General features: G+C 50.9%; 1 protein-coding gene across 1 annotated transcript in view; it reads left to right on the forward strand.

The window, feature by feature from the left end:
* Positions 1-20,702, forward strand: part of PTPRU (protein tyrosine phosphatase receptor type U) — a 313,843-nt gene that overhangs the window by 156,363 nt on the left and 136,778 nt on the right. Inside the window, 1 exon segment of the mRNA XM_043506197.1 lies at positions 19,066-19,374. Within this exon segment, the coding sequence (XP_043362132.1) occupies positions 19,066-19,374 (309 nt within the window).

The raw sequence follows: 20,702 nt of genomic DNA on the forward strand, positions 1-20,702 counted from the left end.
TTGTGATCTGAGGACAGGTAGCCTCCCTCTTCAGTGGGCCAGAGGAGACGGCCCAGCAGAGTCACGCCACGTCCTGCCCTGAGACCTGTCTGGGAGCCAGCCAGGGTCGTGTCATGGGGGCGGGGTAGCTGTGGATTATTTTGTTCAGGAGGAAGTGCGAGTGGAGGTCAGGCAGGGATTTGCTAGATCTGTAGGGTGCAGTATTGGCTTCCTGAGTTCTGGCCAAATGATTGTCAGACTGAGCGTGGCCACCTCTCTTCCAAGGTCACTAGCTTCATCTCTCTGGGAGTCAATCACGGACCATGAGAGGCAGAGATTCATAGATACCAAGGCCAGAAGGGCCATGGGCTGGCCCTGCATTTCTGACTGATCTAGAGCAGATCTGGGAGAGAAACATCCAGTCTTCACTTAACATTGCCAGGGATAGAGAATCCACCACAGTGATGGCTCAGATCCTTCACACGTCTCTTGTGTGGCTGGGCTGGAGAATGGGGGTGGCTGACACCTGACATTGCATGCAGTGCTGCCCTCACTCCACTGAGGGGATGCAAAGTGCCTTGATCAGTGCATGGCCCAGGATTGTTTGTATGCCTCCTCCCTCCCCCCCCCAGCTCAGTGGCCTCTAAATTTAAGCTGACCCCATGCCTTGATAGTGCAGGAGTCTCTCCTCCCCCCAGCTACGGGGCCTACACATCAGACACACAAGGGAGCTCGGCTGTAATGGATCCACTTGGATGCTGCCAGCATGACCCATACGATAGGTACCAATTCTTCTGTAATTTGCCAACCTTCTTGTGAAGCACTTTGTGTGCTAAGCACGATCCATCTCTTGACAGCATATGGAACCACTTGCCCAAGCCACTGGTGGAAAATGGGCTCCTCCAAGACCCGCTTGCCCCAGAGTCATTTCTGGGAAAGGGTAGCATCTGCCAGCAGGTGTGTGGAGTGCACTTGCCCGTCCTTTACCTAAGGCAGCCCCGGAGCGATGGGAGATTTCCAACACAGCTGCATGCCACCAGCCATGATTGACACTCTTCAAACAGGTTTCAGAGTAGCAGCCGTGTTAGTCTGTATTCGCAAAAAGAAAAGGAGTACTTGTGGCACCTTAGAGACTAACAAATTTATTAGAGCATAAGCTTTCGTGAGCTAGTGAGCTGTAGCTCACGAAAGCTTATGCTCTAATAAATTTGTTAGTCTCTAAGGTGCCACAAGTACTCCTTTTCTTTCTTCAAACAGGAACGCCCGCGTGTAATGCAGCTGTAGTAGCAACTGTAAGCACAGGCGGCTCCGCGCTGGCAGTAATTGTATGGATATATTCAGCAATATTAATGCCAGCAGACATCCTTGTTAGCTGATCTCTAGCTAAACCACTCATAGAATCTGCTTACATTGGCCTGGGGGTGCCAGGCTGTCTGATTTCCACTGATCATTTGAACACACTGAAATAAAAAGGAGATTGAAGCTTAAAGCCTGGCTTTCCATCAGTGCTGTGTGCTGCTCTCCTGGCAGAGAGGGCTAAGGATAGGGCACGGGGAGTGGCTCATGCCCAGCAGAGCAGCAGCTTGTTCTCAATGTGAGATATGAGACACAGGGGCCTCTTGGCTTTCCTCTTCATGCCTCCCTTAAGCCCCCAGCTCCTCCCTCTTCCCCCCGGGTGGGGCTGTTGCACATTGTATTGGCTCTCATTTCAGGGGCATCAATTCTCTCCTCCATCCCTGCGTTATGGGGCTTAGCTCTGGGGTGATCTATACAGATGAACCCCAACCACCAGAAGGTGTTGGGGTTTCCAAATCGGGGTGGTTAGCCCTGGGAGGTTAAAAGATCTCACCAGGGCTGGAGCCATGTTCCTGTCATACATCTAAGCTTCGGAGAAGGTTAGGCCTGGGTAGGGCAGAGCGGGTGCATCTTCCACACTGGCTCTGCAGCTAACAGAGCTGCCCGTGAGCCCTTTCACCAAGCTGTCCACATCCCCCTGCACTGTCCCCAAAGGAAATCCCACCCAGCATTGCCCCAGCAGAGTGCTCACCAGGCAAAGGGCGTGATGCTATCATGTGAGCCTGAGGAGTCATCTGTGGGGGCACGTGGCAGGGCTGTGGGAAGTGGGATTATACTGGGAATATCAGGACAATCCTGGGAATATTGGCACGCCTGGCTGTCCTACTTTAGCCCCTCCACTTTCCCTGTAGAGGGATCCAAGCTGCCCCAGGCTTCCTGGTGGGAATGACTCCTGGTGGATTCAGAGCTTGGATTTGTGACTTGCTGCCTCTGTCGTTGGTGTAATATTTTGGCAGGATGGGTTGTTTCTTCTTGGAGTGCTGGCCCCTATGTGTATTCCACTGAGTACGCGTGGTGTTTCGTGCACCTGGACTCAGAGAATTCTTACAAGCAGTGTACAATAGGTCTGTGCACATGTCCTTGCCCTTCTCGTGTGTCCAGCTGAGAGCATAAAGGGAAGAGCAGACAGACCATCTCTCCAGTTCTTTCTCACTGCTGCATGGCTTGGGTCGGAGCCTCCAATGTCTGGTGCTCTCCTTTGATTTCTTTGATCTGGAAATATTTCAAAGATTGCATTTTGTGTATAGTTCTTTATAGTTAGTAAATTTTAACAGTTTTTAGCAGAGTTTTGCAGCTAGACAGATTCCGTGCATCGGGAAACACCCCTGTGCCCCGTTATGGGTATTGGACTGTTCCCAGAACTCCAGGCTTCAAAAACTGTATGTCCTGCCCCCATTTCTTCTTGGTTAGAGGCGACCAGCAGCGCTGCTTGTACTGTCTCTGGGGAGCACCTGTTGCAGCTAGCTCTTTCCTTGGCTGTACCCATGAGGTGTGGGAGCTCCGACTTCGAAAGCACCCCATGGAGATGCCATGAGGCCTCAGTGGGATCCAGGCCAAGGGACTGCCCAGAACATCAGCCTGAATCGACATGGCATGTGCTTCCCACCAGGAGATCTGGCTCTGGTGCGAGGGAATCAATGCAGGTCTCCCTCTAAGTCTGCTTTGAAGACATTTAACACCTCTGCCTAAATCGAGCAAATCTGCTCATTTAACTCCTGAGGACTTAGTGTGTCCTAAGTCCCAGGACCATGACTCTGAAGCCTATAATGCCAGTGCTTTGTTGGTACCAAACCCTGTACCAGCAACACCAATTCCACCAACACCATCCTGGCCAAAAAGGTGGGGTCCGTCGGTTCCAACAATCAGAACTTCAGCCACTGGTGTCACTGTCTCACACACCAACCACACACAGCCTACGCCTCCAACCCCATCAGCAAGAGTCCCCCCTTGCACTCCAGGGGGACATTTTTGCTCTTCCTGAGACTCGGTTTCCCCCATTACTGGAACCTTCTGTTACTAGAGAGATTTTGACTCAACCAGGGGATGTTACCTGTGACAGAAGCCTATCCCCTCATCCAGCTACCAGCTTGCGTCATTCCTCCATCAGAACCGTCAGTACCACTGCCGGACCCAGACCCCTTTTTCTCTTCCTCGGGAGAATCTGAGCCACCAGAGGAACCATCATCCTCTCCTCCAAGAAAGACTAGTTCAGACAGGAGATCCAGACACTCCTGGCACCAACCTCCACCTTGACATTTACCTCGGGACAGGTGGTACCCAGTGCTGTAACTCCTTCCTGACCCAGCTTATTGTCCATCCTGGGGAACATGGGACCCATCACCAGATATGCAGAGCCTGTGCATTCTGCTAGGGAGTCACTCCACCATTCCCCTCTGAGGAAACAGCCAGCACTTCCTCCTGACCCCACGAAGCGGGACAAACCGGTTCCACTGGTATCAACAAGATTGTCATCTTCATCTCCTGGTGAAGCAGTCACTGCAGTGTGTCCATCCCCTCTGGACAACTATAAACAATTTCAAGGTTTATTGTGCGGGGTGGCAGAGGAACTCCAGATCTCCCTAGAGGAGGTCCAGGACTCTCAGTGCAACTCCTGGATATCTTGCAAACCACCAGGTCCAGTCAAATAGCACTTCCAGTTAATGAAGCTACCCTGGAATCTGCTTGAGCGGTCTGGCAAACTGCAGCCATATGTCCCCCTATCCCAATAGGGCAGAGAAATGCTATTTTGTTCCAGCCAAGGGAGTGGAATTTCTCTTTACCTACCCTGCACCGTACTCTCTGGTTGTCCAGATTGCCAGGAGAGATCTAGATGGCAACATCCCAAATCCACTCCTTCTGGCAAGAAAGCTAAACTTGTTGGGAAGAAAGATCTTCACATCTATGAGCCTTCCGTTTCATATAGCGAACTATCAAGTGTTGTTGGCTAACTACGACAGTCTGAACTATTGCAAATTCACAGACTTGGAAGACAATGCACCACAACAAGACGGAGCTTGCTTTCAGCGAGGGTAAGCTGGTGGCCAGAACCACACTTAGAATCATAGAATCATAGAATATCAGGGTTGGAAGGGACCCCAGAAGGTCATCTAGTCCAACCCCCTGCTCAAAGCAGGACCAAGTCCCAGTTAAATCATCCTAGCCAGGGCTTTGTCAAGCCTGACCTTAAAAACCTCTAAGGAAGGAGATTCTACCACCTCCCTAGGTAACGCATTCCAGTGTTTCACCACCCTCTTAGTGAAAAAGTTTTTCCTAATATCCAATCTAAACCTCCCCCATTGCAACTTGAGACCATTACTCCTCGTTCTGTCATCTGCTACCATTGAGAACAGTCTAGAGCCATCCTCTTTGAAACCCCCTTTCAGGTAGTTGAAAGCAGCTATCAAATCCCCCCTCATTCTTCTCTTCTGCAGACTAAACAATCCCAGCTCCCTCAGCCTCTCCTCATAAGTCATGTGCTCTAGACCCCTAATCATTTTTGTTGCCCTTCGCTGTACTCTTTCCAATTTATCCACATCCTTCTTGTAGTGTGGGGCCCAAAACTGGACACAGTACTCCAGATGAGGCCTCACCAGTGTCGAATAGAGGGGAACGATCACGTCCCTCGATCTGCTCGCTATGCCCCTACTTATACATCCCAAAATGCCATTGGCCTTCTTGGCAACAAGGGCACACTGCTGACTCATATCCAGCTTCTCGTCCACTGTCACCCCTAGGTCCTTTTCCGCAGAACTGCTGCCGAGCCATTCGGTCCCTAGTCTGTAGCGGTGCATTGGATTCTTCCATCCTAAGTGCAGGACCCTGCACTTATCCTTATTGAACCTCATTAGATTTCTTTTGGCCCAATCTTCCAATTTGTCTAGGTCCTTCTGTATCCTATCCCTCCCCTCCAGCGTATCTACCACTCCTCCCAGTTTAGTATCATCCGCAAATTTGCTGAGAGTGCAATCCACACCATCCTCCAGATCATTTATGAAGATATTGAACAAAACGGGCCCCAGGACCGACCCCTGGGGCACTCCACTTGACACCGGCTGCCAACTAGACATGGAGCCATTGATCACTACCCGTTGAGCCCGACAATCTAGCCAGCTTTCTACCCACCTTATAGTGCATTCATCCAGCCCATACTTCCTTAACTTGCTGACAAGAATGCTGTGGGAGACCGTGTCAAAAGCTTTGCTAAAGTCAAGAAACAATACATCCACTGCTTTCCCTTCATCCACAGAACCAGTAATCTCATCATAAAAGGCGATTAGATTAGTCAGGCATGACCTTCCCTTGGTGAATCCATGCTGACTGTTCCTGATCACTTTCCTCTCCTCTAAGTGCTTCAGGATTGATTCTTTGAGGACCTGCTCCATGATTTTTCCAGGGACTGAGGTGAGGCTGACCGGCCTGTAGTTCCCAGGATCCTCCTTCTTCCCTTTTTTAAAGATGGGCACTACATTAGCCTTTTTCCAGTCATCCGGGACTTCCCCCGTTCGCCACGAGTTTTCAAAGATAATGGCCAAGGGCTCTGCAATCACAGCCGCCAATTCCCTCAGCACTCTCGGATGCAATTCGTCCGGCCCCATGGACTTGTGCACGTCCAGCTTTTCTAAATAGTCCCTAACCACCTCTATCTCTACAGAGGGCTGGCCATCTCTTCCCCATTTTGTGATGCCCAGCACAGCAGTCTGGGAGCTGACCTTGTTAGTGAAAACAGAGGCAAAAAAAGCATTGAGTACATTAGCTTTTTCCACATCCTCTGTCACTAGCTTGCCTCCCTCATTCAGTAAGGGGCCCACACTTTCCTTGGCTTTCTTCTTGTTGCCAACATACCTGAAGAAACCCTTCTTGTTACTCTTGACATCTCTTGCTAGCTGCAGCTCCAGGTGCGATTTGGCCCTCCTGATATCTTTCCTACATGCCCGAGCAATATTTTTATACTCTTCCCTGGTCATATGTCCAACCTTCCACTTCTTGTAAGCTTCTTTTTTATGTTTAAGATCCGCTAGGATTTCACCATTAAGCCAAGCTGGTCGCCTGCCATATTTACTATTCTTTCGACTCATCGGGATGGTTTGTCCCTGTAACCTCAACAGGGATTCCTTGAAATACAGCCAGCTCTCCTGGACTCCCTTCCCTTTCATGTTAGTCCCCCAGGGGATCCTGGCCATCTGTTCCCTGAGGGAGTCAAAGTCTGCTTTCCTGAAGTCCAGGGTCCGTATCCTGCTGCTTACCTTTCTTCCCTGCGTCAGGATCCTGAACTCAACCAACTCATGGTCACTGCCTCCCAGATTCCCATCCACTTTTGCTTCCCCCACTAATTCTACCCGGTTTGTGAGCAGCAGGTCAAGAAAAGCGCTCCCCCTAGTTGGCTCCCCTAGCACTTGCACCAGGAAATTGTCCCCTACGCTTTCCAAAAACTTCCTGGATTGTCTATGCACCGCTGTATTGCTCTCCCAGCAGATATCAGGAAAATTAAAGTCACCCATGAGAATCAGGGCATGCGATCTAGTAGCTTCCGTGAGTTGCCGGAAGAAAGCCTCATCCACCTCATCCCCCTGGTCCGGTGGTCTATAGCAGACTCCCACCATGACATCACTCTTGTTGCACACACTTCTAAACTTAATCCAGAGACACTCTGGTTTTTCCACAGTTTCGTACCGGAGCTCTGAGCAGTCATACTGCTCCCTTACATACAGTGCTACTCCCCCACCTTTTCTGCCCTGCCTGTCCTTCCTGAACAGTTTATAACCATCCATGACTGTACTCCAGTCATGTGAGTTATCCCACCAAGTCTCTGTTATTCCAATCACGTCATAATTCCTTGACATCACCAGGACCTCCAGTTCTCCCTGCTTGTTTCCAAGGCTTTGTGCATTTGTATATAAGCACTTGAGATAACCTGTTGATCGCCCCTCATTCCCAGTATGAGGCAGGAGCCCTCCCCTCACAGACATTCCTGCCTGTGCTTCCTCCCGGTATCCCGCTTTCCCACTTACCTCAGGGCTTTGGTCTCCTTCCCCCGGTGAACCTAGTTTAAAGCCCTCCTCACTAGGTTAGCCAGCCTGCTGGCAAAGATGTTCTTCCCTCTCTTCGTAAGATGGAGCCCGTCTCTGCCCAGCACTCCTCCTTCATGGAACACCATCCCATGGTCAAAGAATCCAAAGCCTTCTCTCCGACACCACCTGCGTAGCCATTCGTTGACCTCCACGATTCGACGGTCCCTACCCAGGCCTTTTCCTTCCACGGGGAGGATGGACGAGAACACCACTTGCGCCTCCAACTCCTTTATCCTTCTTCCCAGAGCCACGTAGTCCGCAGTGATCCGCTCAAGGTCATTCTTGGCAGTATCATTGGTGCCCACGTGGAGAAGCAGGAAGGGGTAGCGATCCGAGGGCTTGATGAGTCTCGGCAGTCTCTCCGTCACATCACGAATCTTAGCCCCTGGCAAGCAGCAGACTTCTTGGTTTTCCCGGTCAGGGCGACAGATAGATGACTCAGTCCCCCGGAGGAGAGAGTCCCCGACCACCACCACCCGCCTTCTCCTCTTGGGAGTGGTGGTCGTGGAACCCCCAACCTCAGGACATCGCATCTCATGCCTCCCAACCAACGGAGTCTCCTTCTGCTTTCTCCCCCCAGACATATCATCTGGTCCACTCTCCGCATTGGTACCTGTGGAGAGAACATGAAAGCGGTTAGTTACCTGTGTCTGTGTTACTGGAACCCGGACATTCCGCTTACCTCTTCTGGAGGTCACATGTTGCCAAGCTTCTTCACTGGCCTCTTGGCTCCTCTGTGCAACCTGCTCTATATCTTTAGAGCTTTGTGCCCCTAGAAGGCTATCCTGAGTTTGGTCCAGAAAATCCTCAGTCTCTCGTATACAACGCAGGGTCGTTACCTGTTGCTCCAGACCTTCAATCTTCTCTTCCAATATGGAGACCAGCTTGCACTTTGTACAGACAAAGTCGCTTCTGTCCTGTGGAAGAAAGACAAACATGGCACATCCAGTGCAGGTCACAACAGCTGAACCCCCCCCTTCCATATCACCTACCTACTATGAGCTTCCTCAGAGACGTTGGCAAGATGTAAGCCTCACTGGGCTCACTCCAGGCGAACTCCCAGGCAAACTCCTGCTGTGAGCTGCTCTGCTGTCCCCGCTGCTCAGCTGGTTCGCGAGGCTCTGGCTATTTTTAAACAGCCAGGCTTCCCTGACGCAAACACACAGACACCCTAATGCCCGCCCCCTGCAGGCTAGCAGCCAATCATACACTCACTCAGGCTCCCTCCCAGCAAACACACGCTCGGATACTTCCTCAGCAAGCAAACACACACACTCGGATACTTACCAGTCCCAGGCAAACTCCTGCTGTGAGCTGCTCTGCTGTCCCCGCTGACTTCAGTCAGTAGTCGATGTAGCAGACACATCTAGGTCAAAGGTGGCCATTGTGAGGCACCTGAGTCATGGCTCCACACTTTGGGATTTCCCAGGGAGGTCCAGAACACCGTAGAAGACTTGCCCTTCGAAGAGGCCCATCTTTTCAGTGAGACAACAGATGAGTCCTCACGTATTATAAAGGACTCCAGGGCCACCCTCCACACCTGGGAATATATACACCTGCCCCAAAGAGGAAATATCCTAGACAGACGTACAAACCGAGACCTGCGACTCAACGATTTTATTGCCAGCGTTCTTACGACCCTCCTTGCAAAAGACAAATGGTAGAGAAGTTTTGTTTCCCTCCCATATCTACAGCACCATCTCAGCCCATCCCCCAGCTAAGGGATATCTTTGACAGGAGTTCAAGAGCTGCACGCAATTAGTGATGCCACCGCTACCCGATGCCCTCATGTCCTTCAGGTGTCATTCAGCACTATATTTCCACAACTGGAGTGGACAAGTGGGTATTAGATATTATCCAATCCAGCTATGAGGTTGAGTTTACTTCCCTACCTCCTCCCAAAGCCTCATCCCTGTCCCTTTTCAGGGACCATACTCACGAGGGGTTTCTCCAGCAGGAAGTGGAATCCCAGCTCCAGCCAGGGGCAATAGAGTGGGTACCTCTACAACACCAGGGGAAAGGATTTTACTCACTGTACTTCCTAGTCCCCAAGAAGAAGAGAGGTTGGAGACCTGTCCTCAATCTCTGCAATCTCACCTGCTTTATTCTCAAGCTAAAATGTCACGTAGTCACTCTGGCATCAATGATCCCATCCCATTCCATCCCAAAGGACATTTGGTTTCCATCTCTTGATATGAAGGGCGCTTACTTCCCCTATTGTGATGACTGGTTTCTCATTGCCAGGACATATCAAGAAGCCTACGAGTTGACTTCATTTAATGCTTCAGCTATTTTCCTATCTAGGAGTCCATGTGAACCTGGAAACGTCTATCCTCATTCTGATGCAGACCATAGACTTCATAGGGGCAAACCTAGATTCAGTCACAGTGAGAGCTTGTCTACCAAGGGACAGGTTTCACACCATGACATCCTGTTAGACCAGGTTATGTGCCACCCTCAAGCTCCTGTCAGAACTTGTTTTCCTAGGGCACGGGGCTTCATGCACGTATGTTACCCCATATTTGTCCAACTCCACCTATCATGCCTGGCTTCAGGCATGTTTCTGAACAACATGTTTCGTTCTCTCAGAATGGCTGGGTTTTGCCTCAGTTCCATATGAGTTCGCCTGGCAGCAATCAGCGTGTGCCGTCCACCATCAGATGGTTTTTCAATTTTCACTCACCTGTTGACTAACAGATTCTTGAATGGCCTAATCAAAACCTTCCCACCAGTAAGGAAACCTATTCCTCACTGGGACTTCAACCTTGTCCTTTCAGCACTCTCTAAGCCTCCTTTCGAGCCATTAGCTACGTGTTGGGTATCTCAAAGTTGCATTCTCTGTGGCCATCACCTCAACCAGAAGGGTGGGGGAGCTCGGAGTTCTAGTGGTGGCTTTGCCATACACCAAGGTCTCTTTATGACTTCATCTGAAATTCACCCCCAAAGTCGTTTTGGAATTGCACATAAACCAGTCAATCCACTTGCCTGAGTTTTTCTCGACACGGCATGCATCTGAGGAGGAGAGAAGACTGCATTCGATGTGCGACACGCTCTCTCCTCCTACGTGCAAAGGCCACGGCCAATCAGAAATTCACCAAGACTGTTTCTTGTTATGGAAGAATGAGTCCAAGGTCAAGCTATATCCTCCCAGAGAATCTCTAAATGGATCTCAGACTGTATCCTGCTCTACCAATTGTCGCCATCTTCCTTTCCATCACAGCATAAGGGATTCAATCTACAAGAGCACAAGCAACTTCATTGGCATTGCTTGAGAAAGTGCATTTCCCTAACATTTGCAGAGCAACTATGTGGACTTCTCTCCACAGGCTTATGAGACGTCATGCTCTAGTGCAGAACTCCTCCTCTGATGCATCCTTTTGGAAAGCAGTCCTCCAAACAGCTCGGCTGCCTACATCCTTGCACCTGCCTCCTTCTTGTGCCCGACTTGTCAGTCACCCACAGTGGAATACACACAGGGACCTGCACTCCAAGAAGAAGAGAAAGTTACTTACTTTATAGTTAGTGGAGGTTCTTTGAGGTGTTTGGCCCTGTCTGTATTCCACTATTCACCCTCCTTCCCTTCTGCTTTGGATCTTTAGGATTTGCAAAAGAGAAGGAACTGGAGAGGCAGTTGATCTGCTCCTCCTTTATTCCCTCGGTTAGAAACATGGCAATGGCACATGTGCAGACCAATAGACACTGCTTGCAAGAATTCTCTGACTCCGGGTGCATGGAGCACATGCGTACCCACAGTGGAATACAGATCGGAACCACACATTTCAAAGACCCTTCAGCTGCTATATGATAAGTAACTTCCTCTTTTTGTGCTCTGCATATAGGAATGTTTCAGCCGGAGAGAAATGAAGACAGAGAAAGAGCAAAGTTTACTGGTGATACCCATAGCTTTTAAAAGAACTGCCCCATGACTGACAGCAAGCATTCCTCCTGCGTTCAGTTAAATAGCGCTAGTATCTGTATTTGTGCCATCTGGTGACTCCTAGCTGTGTTGCAATGGGCAAAGGATATACTCCTTTAGCAGGAGAAAGGAGCACTTCAGGCACTGGATGCAAATCCCACGAGGGTGGGCAAGGAGCTCTATTTGGGGGGTGAACATCAATCGAATAGCATGAATTTGAATACTTGGCACTTCGCTAGCCTCTTGAAGCACTTTATAAATGAATGAAGCCTCGCAAACCCACTGTCATTTTGCTGGGAGACAGGACAATGATTTGTCGTCCTGTTCCCTCGCAGTGTGGCAGCACAGTGTGATATGATGACTCAGACATCAATGTCCTGATGAAAGGTTTCCGCTTGTTTCACCTGCAGCTCTGCTCTGCTCTGCTCTGTACAGTTTCTCCCGTTCTTTCGCAGAGTGGTAGTGACCCTTTCTTTAAATCGGTCAGGTCCTTAGGGTGACCTTGGTGTCAGAGCTTTGATAGGATAAATGCACTGCCCAGGCTGGGAGTTCAGCCTGGCTTGGGAGCCTGCCTTGTTAATGAGGGTAACTGACATCAAGAGCAAACACCTTTCAGAAGCAGGGCAGTGCCGGTCTCTTGATGCAAACTCACGGGTTAGGGAAGATGCGGCAGCCGCTGCAGAAATAACCCCTCAAAGGCAATATCCTTGTCCTAGATGTGGCATTGAAGATATATTATGGAGGCATCAGGGGCAGCTCTGTAGTTAAGTCTGTGTTGTACTTTTCCTTCTGTCTCACTCTTCAGTTATGGAACTGGAGACCTGAATCTCATTTAGGCTGCCATATACACTCACATTAAGGCCCCTCTGCACGGCTAGATGAGAATCGGCCCTTAGTCTCCAATTTCTTGCAGTAACAGTTCAAGGAACAATTGAATTTTTGGTGACATTTTTCATGTTGTTTTTCTCGAGAACACACACACAAACCTCAACCAGTTTAGAAATTGAGTCCTCAGCGTCTCACTTGGGTTGTATTTAGCCTGCAGCTGCACAACCCCGAGTCCCCACAAACTCCCAGTGCTAATTCACATGGCTCTCCACGGCTCATCAAAACTGGGGGAAGGAATTACTGGAGAATAGGTAGAGCATCTCAGATGTGAAATATAGCAGAGCAACAATCAAATACACCGGACCCTCGCTAGAACACACGTCTATATAGCTTGAATTTGCATATAATGTGGTCAGGGCCATGGATCCCAAATTTAATTACTTTAATTGCAATTCATTTTAATGCGGTCCCCGCGTTAACGCAATCCCAGCGTGGATCCCAAATCCCGCGTTCTAGCGAGGGTCCAGTGTATAATATGAACAAATAGTACCTGAGCTCCACATTAAAGGCTGTGTTGTAGGGCGGGTGCACGGAGGGGCAGAGTTAAGGTTATGGAGTCAGCGTTACATTTTTTTCATCTGACTCATGAGTGCTTAATTTGCAATCTTCTTATTGCATTAACGTTGTGGGAGGTTGTGCCCTTTACTTAAATCTTTGGGATAGAGCTTGCAGAAATGTATTGCCTGGCTCCCCTGTTTATACCACTCACTGTTCAGTGTGTTACATACCCCCTTTGAGCCTGACCCACAAAGGATATGAGCCAGGTACAGTTCCTATTGTCAGGACATAGGTTCAAGTTGTAGAGGTGCATTCTCTTAGCTCTTGGAGTCCACAGTTCAATCCCCAGAGGTGAGCTGGATGCCAGCCTTCATGCTTATGCCTCTGAATAGGGCATATTACTTACTATGGAAGGCAGCGCAACTTGTTGACAAATCATACTTGAAGAGAAGTCATCAACAGTTCGCTGTCAAAGAGGGAGGGCGTGTCATGTGGGGCCCCGCAGGAGTCTGTCCTGCGTCCGGTGCTATTCAGTATTTTCATGAACAACTTGGATGATGGAGTGGAGATCATACTTATAAAATTTGCAGGTGACTCCAAGCTGGGAGGGGTTGCAAGCATGTCAGAGGCCAGGATTAGAATTCAACATGATCTTGATAACTTGGAGAATTGGTCTGAAACCAATAAGAAAAAAATTCAATAAAGACAAGTGCAAAGTACTACATTTAGGAAGGAAAATATCAAATGTATAGCGACAATGTGGGGAATAGCTGGCTAGGTGGTGGCACCGCTGAAAAGGATCTGGGGATTACAGTCTATCATAATTTGAACATGAGCCAACAATGTGATACTGCTGCGAAAAAGTCAAATGTCATTCTGGGGTCTATCTACTGAAGCATCGTGTAAGACACAGGAGCTAATTTCTTCGCTCTGCTTGGGACCGGGGAGACCTCAGCTGGAGTTCTGTGTTGTTTTGGGCACCACACTTCAAGAAGGATGTGGATAAATTAGAGTCCAGAGGAGAGTAACAAAAATGATGGGAGGGTTAGAAAACCTGACCCATGAGGAAAAGTTGAAAGAATTGGGCATGTTAAGTCTAGAGAAGAGAAGGCTGAGGGGACACCTGATAACTGTCTTCAAATACATAAAGGGTTGTTATAAAAAGGAAGGCGATCAGTTGTTCTCCATGGCCACCGAGGGTAGGATGAGAAGGAATCAGCTGAGTTTACAGCAAGAGAGATTTCGGTTGGATATTAGGAAAATCTGCCTAACCCTAAGGGTGGTGATGCCGTGGAACAGGTTACCTGGGAAGGTTGTGGAGTCCCTGTCCTTGGAGCTTTTTAAGAACAGGTTGGACAAGCTCCTGCCAAGCATGACCTAGCTACACTCAGTCCTGCCTCAGCCCAGGGGCTGGACTAGATGACCTCTCCAGGCGCCTTCCCACCTCACATTTCTCCGGTGACTCTGCGTAGTTTAATTTGCTGCACTGAGATAGCTCAGAGCAACTGGCAGTGTTTGTAGGCTCCCACAGTGAGCAGTGACTGAGTCAGAGCCCTTGAGAATGAGGATGGTGATAACACCCTTCTGTCTAGTGCTACCCATCATTGCTATTAGTGGCCTTGTGGGGAAGTGACTCACCTGCTCCCTGTTGGGTTCCCCAGGGAGTGTCCGGGTCCCTCGCCTGCATGGCTGTCTTGAAACACGTGGTACAGGCAGGCATTGTTCCTTGCTCGCCCGAGTTACCGCTTCCCCAGGGCTCATTAACACTGCTGGGAGGCTCCTCTGCCTGTCTTTGGTCAGGCAAGAAGTTGCCACCCCACGGAGGCTTTGCTGCTGTGGATGCCCCGGTGGGAAAGATCCTGGGGTGGCTTTAATGAGCCTTCCCCTGGATAAAGCTGTGCAAAGCTGGAATTCATTGGTACTGTTCAGAGACTCCGTGTGCCAGGAGGCCCCTGGCGCAGCCCCCTGTGAAGTGGCAAAGCTCTGGGCTGATCCAGACAACGCAGTGAGTTTAACACAGGCCTGTGCCCTCTGTGGGCCCTTGCCATACAGCTCGGGACTCACTCACCCCTGAAATGAGTTGGCCACGTTTCGGCACCAGTCCCTTGATGATCTGAGCTGCAAAAAGCAACTTTCAACCGAGACGGGCTCAGCAAGGCCTCCTGCCCAGGTCAGCCAAGGGGAGACTGCCTCTTGGCTCACCTGGTAGCTCCAATACCTACAGACTCCCAGAGCCCTGGGTTGGGTCTGGACTCTGGTAGTCGTAGAGCTGGGTGGGAAATAAATCCAGATGCCTGAGGAACAGGGGTGATGCTGTTTCACCTGCGGATGTTCATGTTTCATGTTCCACCAGCCAGTAGTGTAGCTAGGGGGAGAGCAGAGCAGCGGCCGCTCCCGCACTGAGCACCTGCGGTGCTCCGGGTCTTCGGCGGCACCTCAGCGGCGGGACCTTCACTCGCTCTGGGTCTTCGGCGGCAGGACCTTCAGTGCAGCTGCAGACACCGGGAGCGAGCGAGGGCCGGCTCCTGGAGCGCCGCCGGGTGAGTAAAAGCGCCGCAGCGGGTGGCGCCTTTTTTTGGGATCGCTCCCCCTGTTCCCTCCACCTGGCTCTGCGGCTGCCACCAGCAATGCTTGACCAGGCCAAATTCTTGCCTGGGGAAATCCCTTGGGAATTTGGCCCACTCAATCCACCAGCAATCCTGCTGTTCCAGGTTGCAGTGGCATTGGGTGTTGCCACTGCCCCATTGCAGTACTGGAGAGGACCCACAGCCCCATCCATGCTGCCCAGGAGGTGGACTGTTGCTCCTTCCCTTATCTGTCTGAAGAATCCACTCCAGAGCAGCTGCGGGAGCCTCCCAGAGGCACATCACAGGGCAATTATTGCATATCCAGGGTGCTTAGAGGCACTTGACCTTGGGCCTGTCTAGGAGGCCACTGGCCAGACGTGCTCTAATCCTTGGAATCATGAGCTGCCCCTACTGTGTCTTGTTGCCCCAGCAAATCACGCCTCCCAAATGTGCCCTGTCAATACATGAGCATCACCTGGCAGGGTGAGACGCACACTTGAGTTTTCACTCCTGCGAGGGTCTTAGATAATCCAGCTGCCTCTGCCTTTCATGCTGGAGAGGGCACCTTCAGCTCTCCCCAGGAGCAGGAGGAGGGGGGATCGGCAGTGATGACATAGTTGTTGTTCATTCTCTGGGCTATGTACAGTCCTTGCCCTTTAAAAGTCTCCCTGCCTTTGTACAATAAGTCATTTCTCCAGCAGAATTCCTCCTGTAGGCTCAGATTTCCCTTGCAGGACAGATGGGATTTTAAATGGACTGGCTCTATCTATATAGACATATACGGACTCATCCTTGGTATTCAGCACCTACAGTTGGCACAGCCATGCCCTTGTTTGGGCTGTACATTCAGAACCAAACGAGTGGCTTGAAATATCGACTTTGCAACGAACGCCTCATGCGTGAGCTGGTCTGCCAGGCCGAGCCTGTTCCTCGGGACGACGCTGGGAGGTTTGTGCTGCACGTTGACTTCATGGCAGGGTGACAGCGGGTAGGAAAACCTCACTGAGACACGTTGGTGCATCACCCTGCATCCTGGTGAAGTGGGCTGCAGAACACAGCTCAGGAGTCGTCATATCTCGAGTGAGGCTCACCGCACTGAGCACGGTCCCAGCAGAGTCAAGATGATTCCCAGGCACTGGGTTCTGGGTGTCACTAACCAGTTACGTTAGCATTCCAGGCGCCGGTTAACTAGACCGTACAGGGCCAGATCCAAATCTTCCTTGAGAGTCTTTCCACGGACAGCGGGTCCAGCCCATGGAGAGGGACAGTAATTCCCTTGCTTTGTGACATGATGCCTCTGTGGACTTCCAAAGCCCTTTGCAGTAACAGAATAGCTGTCCCCTGCCTGCAGTGAGCAGGTCCCGTCCCTGTTCGCCTGCCAGTTGGAGAGAGTTAGTTACTGCTGGAGTGCCTCCTTGTGGCCAGGCAAGGCATAACGGCTCTCTCCCTGTCTGGCACTTCCTGCCAATGGTTGCGTTGGCACTGCAGTGGTCTTGCTTCCCACAACTTGGCCTTCTGGCTAGGTCATGATTTAGTTCACCCCTTCGGGAGTAGCAGAGGCCAACAAATCAACAATCCAAATGTCCTGACCTAAAGGTCTTCAGCCCCATCTCTGAGCCCTGTGGTCCCCACATCCCCTCTCAGGGTTCTCCGTTGTCCCTGTCCCTTCTCCAGCCTCACACCAACATACAGGTGACCGGTAGGGGAACGCAGGCCCTCCCTCTAGGCTGGGTTCCGGCCCAGGAACCAGCAGCCAAGATCTGCTCAGTCCCACTCCTTGCTGCTGTTTCCCTGGGCTTTCTTCCTATCCAGCCTTTCCAGGCCTTCTCCACCACAGCCTCTCTAGGTTCTCTCTTGTTTCGGGGCTGGGACTCTCAGGGCCCTCCCCTGACAAAATCCCAACATACAGGTATAAAGAACAACCTCATTCCACCATCCGTGGGGTTGATTTTACGTCCCTCTCACTTAAATGCCTCTCAGAGCTTGCTCCATAGAGGTCCAGTCCCTGCCGGTTTGCCAGGATCTCCCACCAGTGCTGTTCTGTGACACTCCTAGCTGCTTGCCAGCCTCCCCTATTCAGGTGAGGAGCCCAGGCCTTGCTGTCCTTCTTCCTCTCTAATCCCAGAGTGACTGCAGCCTCTCTCCCCGCAGCCCCCTTCTGCACTAAACCTCCTGCCTTTATAATCACCACCTAGCTCCTCCCCAACTGGGCTTCCTCTCTAATGAAGCCTGTCTCTCAGTCCCCCTTAGGTCCGCATTAACGCTTTCCAAGCTTCTGTGTGTGTGGGGAGGAGGTGGTTCGGGGGGGTTTCTACACTGCTAGCATAAAGAACCTGTGTGCTTGCTGTTGGCAAAGGAGCTTGGCTGCTCATTAAATCAGACATCTGCCACTGATGCCAATTGTGAGAACAGGTTAAACTTCTCCCCAATGACTCTGCTCAGTCTATGGCCTTTCGAGAGCCTGACACCAGCCTGATGGAAAGGCGAGGGCCCTGGTCAAACAGGCCTATTACAGATATTGGTTGGGGCCTGCCTGGAAAGCCCTGTCTGTGTGCTGTGCATGGTTAATCGATTCCATTCCCCACCCCGGGCCATGCTCAGTGAGTCCCTGGGATGGGCGTAGACCTCCTGGAAGAACATAGCCCCCAGGTGCCGGGGTGGAATATCTTCAGGGGACCATAGCCCCAGAAAAGAGGAGGAGGAAGACACCATGCCCCCCAGGGTTCACCCTCTCTGCAAATGGGATTGTGTGCTACATGGACAAATGGTCTTCCTTGATGACTGAGCTTGTAGGAGATGGTGAACCCCCTTGAGATGCCTGTTATAATAAGGCCCAGGGAACGTGCTCATTGATGGATGACCTGCGGAGGGCTTTGGGGTCTGGTTGGGCTGGGAAGTTGATGTTTAGCCTCACTTGGCTCTTTCCAGTCTGGAAGGTTGCCCTGGGGTTCTCTAGTGGGAACTGGTTCTCTTAAGCGAACTTCCATACGGTCTGCAAGGAGCATCCTGGTCCTGATTCTCCTTCCCCTTGTGCAGCCATTACACCAGCACAGGGTGAGCAGAGAGTGTGAATGGTCTGATCCAGCAGCTTGTTAAGCTCCCTTTGCACTGGTGTAAGTGATAGCACAGGGTGCAGTGCAGTGGAGAATCAGGCCCAAAGAGAACAGCCTGACTGCAGGTATTTTGACACTTCTCCTTCTGGTCGGAAATGCCAGAGCAGCTGCTTAGCCACCTTTCTTGGGCACCCTCCATTGGAGGAATTCAAGGTGAGGGGATGGCAAAGACTCATGAGTGGGGAGGATGAGCATCCCCACATTTCTGATGGGGAAACTCAGAGGTGAAGTGATGTGTCCAAAGTCACACAACAAGGTCGGTCTTTCTTTCTTTCTGAAAATGTATCAATCTAATCTATTTTAGCTATTCTTCTAGGGCCTGATTCTCATTTACACTAAGGCCCTTTACATCACTGTGGCAGTATAAAGAGACCTTAAATTGGGTGTAAGTTACGTTTACACCTACTTTGTCTCCTTTATGCTGCCCAGAGCGTTGTAAAGGGTCCTTAGTGTAAATGAGAATCCAGGCTCCATGGTGGTCCTGCAGAGCCCTCTGCTTTGCTAGACTTGGGTCTTTCTGAACAATTAGGCTGCACTGTGGACCTGCTTTCACTAGGATCAAAGCTGAGGTTCACCAAATTAATTTCCTTTGGGTCCTGCCCCAGATTTAGCCCCATTACCCTTCCTGGCGGATGGTTTTCCTTGTGTCATGCCTCTCTCTCTCTCCCCCTCCCTGCCAGAGCCCATGAGGGCCCCCAAGGGCCTGGCCTTCTCTGAGATCCAGTCCAGGCAGCTGACACTGCAGTGGGAGCCGCTGGGCTACAACCTGACGCGCTGCCATACCTACATGGTCTTACTCTGCTACCGCTACTTCGTGGGCACCAGCCACAACCAGACCTTCCGGGAGTGCATGAAGATGGAGCACAACATCCACCACTACACCATCAAGAACCTGCTGCCCTACAAGAATGTCCACGTGAAGCTCATCCTCTCCAACCCCGAGGGGCGCAAGGAAGGGAAGGAGATGATATTCCAGACGGATGAGGATGGTAAGTGCCAGCTGTGGCCCCTGTGCACTGGGACTCCCGTGGCAGGGCGGCCTCTCCTTCTGCCTCTGCACCAGGTAAGCCCCAGCTTGGGGCAGGGCAGAGGAGCACCCAGAGAGGCCACCGAGGGATCCTTGCAGACAGTGATGGTGATGAGGGCAGTCCAGGGGACGGGCTCTGTGATGTGTGCATCTTGTCCTTCTCCTTGGGGATGGTCCAGTGCTGTGCTGTAAGAATAACTCCCTTCCTCTTGCTATGGTAAAACAATCATGTGTCCTGATCCTGATGCTTTCCTGTCTACTTAAGCCAAAGCTTACTTCAGCTAATGCAAGGTGTTCTGGGACAGCTAGCACAAGAGAATGGGATTATAGTGAAGGTATATGCCAAGTTAAGCTATGTGACTGCTGTAATATGTGTGCTTAGTGCTATTTGTCTTAATGCATTCTAATAGGCGTGTGGTGTGGAGAATACTTGTTGTTAATATACCATCCATATGCTAGCCAGCTCAGACTGGTTGGCAGGACTCACTCACACCAAGAACCACTGGCTCGAGCAGACCGCTCGGCCTCTCTCCTTCCTGCCCTACATTCGTCCCTCAGCCATCACCTCTCCCTCTGCAGTCTGTCCCTGTCTGGACTGAGCGCCAGATTGGGTCACTCCAGGCTGAGCGGTGCCCAGTGTCCTGGCTGTTCTGATTTGTGTCTTTTCAGTGGAAGGGCTCTAGTTCTCCTTCCAAGGGAAGGTGGTGGCCCTATGGTAGGTAAAACATTCTGTGTAGGACGGAGCATGTGATGGGGCCCAATCCTGCATTCCTAAGAGCACTGCTGAGTGAGCACCAAGTTATTTTGCTCGGTAGCAGGAGTGAGCTCAAAGAGGGGATCGCTTAGTTAGGTGCCTCACTCCTGGGAGCAGGATGGTGCTTAACCCGACACAAGCCCATCCTCCACCCATGTCACGGCCCTTTTTGCTGCGTGTTCTTTCAGGCGATGGAGCTGGCACTCAGGGGGTGGGTGTCTGCCTGCCTTTCAGAGCAGAGGGCTACATCTTGCACTTACCCTGACTTGTGCCAAGTGGTAGTTTCCAGCCGCACTTTGCATAACACCCTTGTGCATGGCCTTAGGACTGGCAGGACCAAGACAACCGGGCAGCGTTTTTCAATTCTCCATCAAAATTTCTAGTTTTGTCGCATTTCTCCTTTGTCAACCAGATTGTCCTCAGCACCAAACATCCTGGGTCTTCGTTCTTCTTGTTAGAGAATCGAAGCCTCACAGTAATCATAATAATTAAAATAATTAGTACCTTGCATTTAGGCAACCCCTTTCACCTGAGGC

Source organism: Dermochelys coriacea, chromosome 19 (genome assembly GCF_009764565.3).
Source record: "Dermochelys coriacea isolate rDerCor1 chromosome 19, rDerCor1.pri.v4, whole genome shotgun sequence".
NCBI classification, from domain to species: domain Eukaryota; kingdom Metazoa; phylum Chordata; order Testudines; family Dermochelyidae; genus Dermochelys; species Dermochelys coriacea.